Source organism: Dermacentor andersoni, chromosome 7 (genome assembly GCF_023375885.2).
Source record: "Dermacentor andersoni chromosome 7, qqDerAnde1_hic_scaffold, whole genome shotgun sequence".
Lineage (NCBI taxonomy): Eukaryota > Metazoa > Arthropoda > Arachnida > Ixodida > Ixodidae > Dermacentor > Dermacentor andersoni.
The window spans coordinates 25,465,631-25,476,149 of record NC_092820.1 but is presented as its reverse complement, the minus strand read 5'-3'; the positions used below and the strand labels follow the sequence as shown (position 1 = coordinate 25,476,149).

General features: G+C 60.6%; 1 protein-coding gene across 1 annotated transcript; it reads left to right on the top strand.

Moving 5' to 3' along the window:
* The first annotated feature begins 6,734 nt into the window (after window positions 1-6,734).
* LOC126520344 (uncharacterized) lies at window positions 6,735-10,278 on the top strand. The gene is made up of 3 exons (XM_072289433.1): window positions 6,735-7,270; window positions 7,449-8,637; window positions 8,710-10,278. The coding sequence occupies exons 1-3, from the start codon at window positions 6,735-6,737 to the stop codon at window positions 10,276-10,278; spliced, it is 3,294 nt and encodes a 1,097-aa protein (XP_072145534.1).
* Window positions 10,279-10,519: the final 241 nt, after the last annotated feature.

Here is a 10,519-nt window from a genome sequence, read left to right as displayed (position 1 = left end):
CCCCGTGCGTGCGGTTGTATACGCGGACGACGTCGCCCTCTACGTGCGGGGGCCGAGGACTGCCATTGCTGAGATGCGCCGCGAGCTGCAGGAGGCCGTCGACTCTGTCGCCGGCTTTCTACGTGCCATTGGATTACAACTATCGTCAACCAAGAGCGAGGCGTTCATGGTGCACCCTCACGCTGCCACACGCCGCTACACCGGCCGCGTACTCGTCGACGGTGTTCCACTGTGTTGGCAGCCGACCGTGCGATACCTTGGCCTGACAATAGACCATCGCCTCACTTGGCGTACGGCTGTGCGGCGCCTACGAGCCGAAACACTTCGCATTGAGTGCGCGATCCGCCGCCTGCTCGCGCGCGGAGACGGCAGCCTCCCGTCGTTCGCGGTCAGTATGTACGGTGCGCTGGCGCTCTCGCGTGTGCTTTACGCGCTGCCGCTGTGTAGTGTGCGCGATTCGCAGTGGCGCAACATCGACGGCGACCACCGCAGAGTGCTACGGATGTGCCATGGCCTCCCACGAGCATCACGAGTGGCGGAGACACTTGCGGAAACCGGCGCTTGGCCTCCCTCACTGACGGCCGATCTCCGCGCGCTCGGCCACATCGAGCGCCTCTCCAGTGCCCCCGACGCGAGCCCTATCCTGTCGCAGCTGCGGCAGCTCCCCGCATCCAGAGTGGGCAAAATGCTGCAGCTCTTCGAGGAGATTGTGACTGACCCGCCGGCTCCACCACCAGACTGGCCGCCTCCGAGCCTCGCCGCGCCCCTGGACGTGTGCCTCGAACTGCCAGGCGTCCGCTCCAAGCACCGCACGCCTCTCTGCGCCATCATGCAGGAGGCTGCAGCGAGGATACAGGACGACCTGGCAGGGAGAGCGCACCTATACACGGATGGCTCGGTACTCGAGGACGGCTCCGCGGCTGCTGCCTGCTTCGGCCCGAGCCTCGCCATCGAAAGCCTGTGCCGCCTGCCCTGCCGAGCCAACTCCACCATCGCTGAGCTCGTGGGAATAGACCTGGCTGCGGACGCGCTCGAGCAATCGCCGCATATCGCCCGCGCGGCCATCCTCACCGACTCGAGGCCCGCCCTGCAGCAGCTGCTCCTGGAGGAGCGCGCCCCACTACTAGCCCAGCGTGTTGCGTGCAGACTCCACGCCTTGCAGCAGCGAGGACTGGACCTACGTCTACAGTGGGTGCCCTCACACGTTGGCGTCGCCGGGAACGAGGCCGTTGACAAGCTCGCGCGACGCGCACACGATCAAAACACGCCGATCGCGCAGCGCGTCAGCTCATTCGACACCGCGCCGCTCAGAATTCGCCGGGAGCTCGCGCTCCGCCATCCCGACAGCCGGGTGGCACGGGGTAAAGTCCCTTGATGATTTGAAAGTAGCGACACTCTTTGAAATCTGCCGCCGCCGCGCGACCTCCTCGCCTCCTCCTCGCCCCTTGCGCGTTCCCCCGTTTTGCCCCCGTTTTTCTGCACGACGATTGGTCTCCCTGCCGTTGCCCTTGGAAACGCGCGGATCTTGAGTTTTGCTTGTGTTTTTCTTTTTCGTTCGCGCCATTTTCCTCCTCAGCACGGCTGGCTCGGCCCTTTAGCTCGGCGCAGCGAACGTTGTACGCTGTGTTTCCTGCTCTATGTGCTAGCGCTATGCCGGCCTGTTGCGCATATAACAGCAGCAAGAAGCCTGAAGATGGTTGTGCCGTTTTTGTGATACCACGAGGAAAGCGTGACGGCTTGCGCAGGAAGCAGTGGCTGCATGACATTGGCCGAGAGAACTTTGTTCCGACAAAGAACAGCGTTGTTTGCGAGCTGAGGCATCTTTCTTATAGCTCGTAGCAAAGCATCCCGTAATGCTGCATTTTTTTTTTCATTCTTCCGGCCTGCTAACCAGCGTTTTTGTTGCGGTTGTCCTCAGTATGCTTAATATTCTGGAGCGGCTCCATCACCTCGCACGTCGCTAACTGTTGTTATTCAATCGGAAGTGCAGCATTATAGATTCTGCTTTGCGCCCTGAAAAAATCAGTGGCAAGTATACCCGTGGTATTGCGGGTGATAAGCGTAAGCGAGTCAACATTGAGTTTTTTTCCCCAAGTATTAAGGCAAAAGCCTTTAGATCTCTGTTTCAAGGTCGCGTTGTAAACTGGAAGTATCACGTGACCCAAGGAGGCCAGAGGTGACCCAAAGCATGTCCACCCCTGTATAAGAGAATGATTACCTAAGTTAATTAATGAATCATTAGTGATTGACCTAAGGTGGATTAGGGATGATTAAGGTTGATTAGAGTGTATTAAGGAAGATTAAGGTGGATTATAGTGCATTAAGGAGGATAATATGCATGAATAAAGATTAAGGTGGCTGGAGGGAAATTAAGGTGGATTAAGGTGATGGCTTGATGAAAGGGTATTAAGACCGATTAGGGTGCATGAACAAGGATTAGGGGGATTAAGGTGGACAAAGAGAGATTAAGGTCGATTAATGTGGATTAAGGTGAATTAGGGTTGGTAAAGGAGAATTAAGGCCGATTAGGGTGGATTAGGGTGTATTAAGGTAGATTTGGACTATTAGGCAGGATTAAGTTGGATTAAGGTGCATGAATAAGGACTAAGGTGGGGAAAGGTGGATTAAGGCAGATTATTATAGATTCGGGTTGATAAAGGAGGATTAAGACCGTATAGGGTAGGATAAGGTGCATTGGGGGCGATGTAGGTTGATTAGATTGTATTAAGGTGGAGTGGGAGAATTAAGGTGGATGAATGAGCATTAAGGTGGATTAGGGGAGACTAAGGGGAATTAAGGTTCATTGATTATTAAGACCGATTAGTCTACCATAATCCTCCTAATGAACATTAATCCACATTCATCGACCTTAATCCTCCTTCATTCCGTTTAATCCACCATAATCCACAAAGGCCCTCCTTAATGCACCCTAATCCACCTTCATCGACCTTAGTCTACTCTAACCCTCCTTAAGGCACTTTAATCCTCCTTAATCAACCGTAATGCTTCCTCATTCACTTTAATCCACCCTAATCCACTATAATCGTTCTTAATTCACCTTAATCCACCCGAATCCACATTCATCTACCTTAGTCCACCCTAATCCTTATTAATCCCCCTAATCCTCCTTCATTCACTTTAATTCACCCTAGCCCACCATAATCCTATTTAATGCACCTTAATCCACCCTTATCCTTCTTCGTGTACTTTAATCCACCCTAATCCACTATAATCGTCCTTAATGCACCTCAACGCACCTTCATCCACCTTTATCCAACCTCCCTTATGACCTTAATCCACCTTCATCACCTTAATGCACCTCTATCGACTTTAATCCGCCTTAATCCTCCTTAATACACCCGAATTCATCTTAATCCAATCACTAATCAATCATTACTTTGCTAATCATTAATCATCTCTTATACGCGGCTGCATATGCTTTGGTTCGCTTCCCGCCTTCCTTCGGTCACGCGATATTTTATGTAGCTCACAACGGGACCTTGAAACAGAGGTCTAAGGCTTTCGCTTAATAAGCCACACACAAAGGGATGTGTCACAAGGAATACTAGATCAGACGCACGAAGTAAAGCGTCTGATCGTGTGGCAGAAAAATTGTCTGGAGTATAGAACTCGCCTCAAAACTCCCTTTAAACCAGTATACCCAGCTCATACGGCTTTAAGAAAAAAACCAACCTCCTCATAAACGTTGCCTCCAGCATTATCGATGCTGTTATTAGCATTTCTCAAAATTTTCAACCCCACTGGGGCGCGCAACTGGCCCAAAATAACACACCTCCATAGAATCCTGCGGCCCGTCTGCGGGAGCCCAGGAGGAATAGCGTGCCGTGCGCAGCCGGCGGGCGAGGAGAATCGAGGAGGAAAGCGCCGTGAGGAGGAGAGTGTCGCTACTTTCAAATTATCAAGGGGCTTTAGCACGGGGACGCCCACCACGCCATCTCCCGGAGGCCGGCTTCACTAGGCGCGAGCGCGCCTTCCTCCTCGCCTTGCGGACCGGTTCCGTGTGGCCCGCCGAGAGGAGGCATCGCTTGCAACGAGCGCCCTCTCCCCTCTGTCAGGATTGCGGCGCGACTGAAACGTTGGAACACTTGCTCTGTGAGTGCCCTGCTCTTTCGCCCGCGCGATCGACACTTGCGCAAGTGTACCGTGCGCGGAACTTACCGTGTGCGACACTGCACGACCTGCTGCATCCCTCGGGCTGCATTTCGCAACACAGGCGCCTCTTCCGTGCGCTCTTGGTCTTCGCCGAGGACGCGGCACTTCAAAGCCGCCTGTAAACATGCCCCACCCACGGCCTTACCGCGTCGGCTGCCGCCGCCGCGTTTTTCTTTCTCTCTCATCCATCTTTTAATTCCCCCTTTTCCCCCTGTGCAGCGCGGTTGAGGTGTCCTCTGCGGAGAGACAGTTACTGTGCTGCACTTAATCCCATATTTTCCCATCTCCTACTCTAGAATCTCTCTTTGCGAGGTCGCGTGAACACCACCCTCCCGCGATAAAAACGCGGCGCGCGCGACCGGTCGCAGGGAGCTCCTTGCCTAGGATCAGCGAACCTCCATGCCGCCCGTGATCTGCTCCTACGACCGCGCTCTCGAGCGTAGCCCTTTTTAGGGCTCCCAAGGGAGCAGACACAGAGGTCCCAGCATCCAGGGCTCTCTTCTACTGCACTGAGGGTGTCAGTCTCCGACATCCCAGTGCAGGCGCCACGCGGCCCCACCTCAGCGCACTCGCCGGCGCTCAAACTGCTTCTTGCAGAAGCGAGACGGCAGTTTTGCGCCCCCACGAACGAGGAGCAACCTGCCGAGGCTGCTGCCCCATCCCCGCGGTTCCTACGTTCTGGAACTTGCAGGGATAATGCACCAGCGGCAACACAGTGACGACGACGCGGCCGTGCTGCCCCGGACAATGTCGACGACGGCGGAGACACCACCAGCAGCGAGAGCGACGACGAGACTGCCAGCTCGCGCCGCTCTAGCAGCTGCCCGCCTTCCTGCTCATACTCGTCGAGCAGCGAGAGCAGCAGCGAGGACAGCCAGATGACCCTGGCCACGGATTCTATTAGAAGCCGTTCGCCCTCGCCCAGCGCGCAATCAGAAAGCGTCGGCATCCCCGCTGATGCCGAACGAAGCGCTGAAGCCGTTCTGACCGTGGCTACTCGAGCGCCGCATGAGCCCACGGCAACCGTAGTTGCCCTCGCCGAGACCGAGGCGAGCACGAACGCGGCCGCGAGCGACGCTCCCGAGAGCTGCCCCACAGCGCATGCGCCGCCGAGCAACGTCACGGACACGCGAGGCGAAGCCCCGCCCCTACCCGCGGAGCCTCCTCGCCCCGGCGCGAAGCAGCCGGCGCCCGCGGAGCCTCCTCGCCCCGGCGCCAAGCAGCCGGGCAGGAAAAAACAAAACAGCAGGCGCAAGCGCCGCAACATACGCTCGGTGACGATCACCACCGTCGCTACCGGTGGCGTACGATCAAGCGCCCCTGCTGCAGCAGAAGACACCGTACCGGCCGCGGAAGGACGGGAAACCGTCCTTTACAGACCACTGGCAAGAAGGGCCCACTTTCTTGCGGCATCGCGCGACGCGATTGCCGCTTTTCTTGCCGATGTTCCAGGCACCCACCGAGTGCGGCCCAACCTTCGGCGGAACGTCCTAGCCGTCGACGCGCTGCCCGGCACGGACCTTTCCGCACTACTCGCCGTCCGGGTGATATGCGACGTACCTGTCAAGGCGAAGGCACTCATCGCCGACTCCTGCACGGGCACGCTCTTCAACATGGACCCGGCGCTCGATGGGCCTTCCATCCTTCAGGGGCTCGAGTGCCGGGTGCCCGTTCTCGCCGTCACCAGGAGCGGCGATGTGGCAACCCTCCGCTTCACTGGCAGAGACGTCCCGGAGGAAGTACACCTCTTCAAACAGCACCGCGTCGTACGTCCGCAGCTGCCACGGCCGTTGCAGTGCGGCCGATGCGGGCTCTTCGGGCACGCAACAGCAACCTGCTCCCGCGACCCTCGCTGTCTCCAGTGCGCGGGGTCGCATGCGACGAGCGCCTGCACGTCAGAGCGGACCCGCTACATTAACTGCCGGGGCCCGCATGAGTCAACAGAGCCACGCTGCCCCAACTGGCAGCTCGAGCGGCGGGTGGCGAGCATACTCGCGAGAACTGTTCCACGCATCACGCGCCGACAAGCCTTGATTCTCGCGAGGAGCAGTGCCCCTGCAGCGCGGAACCAGCAGCCGGCCACCACCGGACCGCGCGCCCCCGAGCCACGACCATCGCAGACGGTCCAGCCGGGACGCTCCTTCCGCGACGTGGTAACCGGCAACACAGCGCCGCAGCCAGTCGCCGGGAGCAGCCCTGCACAGCCCCGCAGCGCGACAACACCCGATGCACGTGACCTCGTTATAACGACGCTCGCGTCGGCATTGCGTGCACTTTTGGAATCGGTACCTGCCGACTCGCCAGCGCGTCACATGTGTGTGGCAGCTCTGGAAATGCATGACGCCCTGATCCAGCATGGCTAGCACACCAGTGGAGCAACGGCCGCGCATCGTTCAATGGAACGTTCGTTCGATGCGCCGCCGTCATCCAGAGCTGGCGGATGGGGCTCTTTCGGACGGATGCGACGTGCTTGCTTTGCAAGAAACCCACGTCCGCCCGGGAGAGCTCAATCTGCCAGGCTTCGTCAGCTACCACAGTGCTGCTGGCTGCGAGCAGGCGTCATGCACGGCCATTCCGTGTACCGATTCCACTCATCCGGCTGGGCGATCTCGCGCGTCACTTTACGTACGCGCTGGGCTCCCCAGGCCGTGGTGAGTGTGGACGATTTGCCGTGCACGGGCGTCGAGTGCGTGGCGGTGACCGTGCGAATCGGAACAGCCGACACGTGCGTCGCGAGTGTTTACGCGTGCTGCGGCGGCCGCTGGGACAAGGAGATGATCGTGCGGCTATCACAGCGTGTGCGCGGCGACCTCGTGATGTGCGGAGACTTCAATTCCCATAACACAGCGTGGGGATCAAGCCACACCGACCGCAGCGGCCTAGACCTGCTTGATGCCATCCAGCGGGCGGCTCTGCTCGTAGCCAACACGGGCTGTGTTACTTTCACCCGTCGCGGCAGCGAGGGAAGTGTGTTGGATCTCTCGCTAGTGTCGGAGCGCTGCCATTACGTCTGGCGCCGCAGCCCCGACATGCGAGGGTCCGACCACTACCCAATCCACCTAGAGCCCCGCCGTGCCGCCCACCTGCCGACGCGTGCGTACAGTGTTGTTAATTGGCCGCGATTCCGGGAACTGTGTGCTACAGTGCCAGTCTCGGAGAGCGGCCTGTTTTTCCAACACATCGCACGATGCGCGCGTGCCGCGTCAACTCGATGTGTTGTGCCGGCCGGGACGCCTGTTCCCGACATAAAACAACTGAACATCCGCGCGTCGCAGAGCTGAGAGGATAGCACTGCGCTCGGGCAAACGCGAGCACTGGACGGTGTACAACCGGCTCGACGCGGTATGCCGTCGCCACGCGAAGCAGTGCCGCAACGCCAGCTGGTCAAGCCTCTGCTCGTCGCTGGAACGGGCGAGCGTCCGATCGAGCCCGTGGCGAATCCTGGGGGCGATCCTGCGGCCCCGCGCGCCGCGCTGCCCCGTCCTCTCCATCGCCGTGGCTCGCGGCATCACGAGCGGTCAGCTGGCCGAGCTGCTCGCCGAGACTTTCTGCCCGCCACCCATCATCCGTCCACCGGCGCCGTACGTGCTGCAGCCGCAACCGCATCCAAGGCGCGAGCTGCTGGCCCCGGAGCGGTACTTCCCGACGGCCGGGATCCTCGAGGACATCAGGGCGCTGTGCGAGGCTGACTTCACTATCGGTGAGCTTCGCACAGTGCTCACATCGAGGAAGCTCCGCTCAGCACCAGGTTCCGATGGCGTCACGTATCAGATGCTTAGGAACCTGGATGGTGACCAGCTCTTGCTGCTGCTCGACGCATACAACAACGTCTGGCGGACCGGCAGCATCCCGGACGAGTGGAGCGAGGCGATTGTTGTCCCGCTGCTCAAGGCCGGCAAGGCAGCCAGCAGTCCTGCTTCGTACCGGCCCGTTTCGCTCACCTCCGCTGCTGGCAAGGTGCTCGAGGCCATGGCGCTACGGCGGCTCGAGTGGATTACGGCGGCGCTCGACACCTTGGCGGCGGAGCAGAGCGGCTTCCGGCGACTCCGGGCCACAGCGGACTGCCTTGCCGACGTGATCGCCACGCTGGAGACAGCGAAGCGCCGGGGCGAGGCAGGCTACCTCATCCTTCTCGACGTCGAGAGCGCCTTCGACCGTCTGCCACACGCTACCATCATGGACGCACTCGATGCGCTCGGAGTGTGCGGACGAATGCGAAGCTACATTGCGGCGTTCCTCGGCGGCAGAACGATGCGGGTGCGCGTGGCGGGAGCGCTCAGTCGGCCGCGTGTGGTTGTGACAGGAGTGCCGCAGGGCAGTGTGCTTAGCCCATTCCTGTTCAACCTCGCGCTGGCACGCATCCCCGACTACATTCCCCAGTTCCCGGCGCATGAGGTTCGAGTCGCAGTATACGCGGACGACATCGCGTTGTTCGCCATCGGCCCCACCAGTATCGGCTATGCGGTGCGTGCGTGTGTGCAGCGCGCGCTGGATGGGGTCGATGCTTACATCAGCGGCATCGGCCTCACCCTCTAGGCAGCCAAGACCAAGGCGCTCATCGTACACCCAAGGTACGAGGGGCAGTACAGCACGCCAGGCTTCACCCTCCATGGAGTGCTGCTTCCGTGGGAGAAGCGGGTTCGCTACCTTGGCCTTGTGATCGACCGACGGCTGAACTGGCGTGCTGCAGTAGCTGCCCTGCGGAAAGGTGCCGCGCAGGTAGCGGGCGCCGCGCGCTCCCTGCTCGCTCGTGGCCAAGGCTGTTCGCCGACCCTCGCGCTGCGCCTATACAACTCTGTGGCCTCGGCGCGGATCCTGTACGCGCTGCCCCTGGCGGACCTGCAGCCGACGCAATGGAAGGTGATGGACGCGGATCACCGAGCCGTCGTACGCCAATTCCTGTGCCTCCCGCGGTCTTCGCAGAGCGGCGCCACTCTCGCCGAGGCGGGGGAGACGCCCATCTCTCTCCGAGCCGAGGGGCGGGCCCTCAACCACGTGGAGCGCTTGCATCGTTCGCGGCACGGCCAGCAGCTGATCAGCCGGCTGCACTCTCTCCCGAGCTCCGGCATGGGTCGCCGCGTCACCGAGTTCGCCAACCTGGTACGGGGCGGCGCCACGTGCGCGTGGCTTGCCCCGCCGCCACATCGGGAGCGTCGTCTGCTCATCCGCACGACCGTCCCTGGCGTTCGAGGCAAGCGCAACACTCCGCTCTGCGCCTTGCAACAGGAGACGGCTGCGGCCATCAACGAGCAGCTGGCCGGCCGGGTGCTCGTGTTTACTGACGGCTCGGTCTTGCGGGACGGTGCTGCCGCTGCCGCGTGCGTCACTCCGGACATCCCAGCGCAAAGTCAGTGCACCGTGTTGAGCGCCGTATCATCAACACACGCGGAGCTGGCGGCCATCGACTTGGCGGCCGAACTTATCTACCAGCGGCGCATCCCTGCTGCGGCCATCCTGACGGACTCCCGCGCGGCACTGCACATGCTGGCCAGGGCTGACCATGGGCCACCGCTGATCCAGCGCCTCCTGCGGAAAATCCATGGCGTGTGCGAGCAGGGATGCGACCTCGTTCTGCAGTGGGTGCCTGCACACATCGGCATACACGGGAACGAGGAAGCAGACCGGCTCGCGAGGGCCGCCCACACGGCGACTGTGCCTCGTTCACTCGTCGTGACGCCTTTCGACGTCGCCCGTCACACCGTGGCCGGCATGTTGCGTGCACGACACCCGGACGCCCGCGTCGCCAGTGGCAACCCACCGAGACTCCTGCCGCGAAAGGGTCTTCATCGTCGAGACCGGGCGCTGCTGCTTCGTCTCCGCGTCGGCTGCTACCGCACCGCAGCAAGGACTCACCGCCTGCAAGGTACGGGAAGCCCCTTTTGTGAAAAGTGCGCCGACGTGGAGGACTTAGATCACGTGCTTTTGCGATGCCGAGAGTACACGGCGCAGCGTGACACGCTCACGAGCGTTTACCGCCGCCTTGGCCTGCCGTGCGACAGCACCGAGGCACTTCTCTTCCCGGCGGCGCATTCATCAGTGACCGCGCGCGCCTTCGCGGCACTGCTCGAATTCCTGGACGGCGCCGAACTGTACGAGCGGCTGTAGCCGCCGCGCCTTCATGACGTTCCTTACCGCTGGGCTATCTCAACTCTATACTCTGTTTTCTTCGCTACACTTTTTACCCCTCTCCCCTCACCCGTACAGCGCCGTGGAGGTGCCCTCGCACGAGAGGCAGTAATGCCCCAACCACTGGCACGCGCTGGAAAGCTTCGGCGCGCGCCGAAGGGTCAAATGCGTCAAAGCGTCGGTCGGGAACTCGCTGAAGCGGAACGTCGCGCAGCGATTA

Excerpts from the sequence above, each read along its gene's own strand:
- LOC126520344 (XM_072289433.1), top strand. The coding sequence starts at position 6,735 with ATGCACGGCCATTCCGTGTACCGATTCCACTCATCCGGCTGGGCGATC. Across the intron at positions 7,271-7,448 it reads GCCCACCTGCCGACGCGTGC|AGCTGAGAGGATAGCACTGC; the intron begins GTACAGTGTTGT and ends CGCGCGTCGCAG. Across the intron at positions 8,638-8,709 it reads CCACCAGTATCGGCTATGCG|GCAGCCAAGACCAAGGCGCT; the intron begins GTGCGTGCGTGT and ends CTCACCCTCTAG.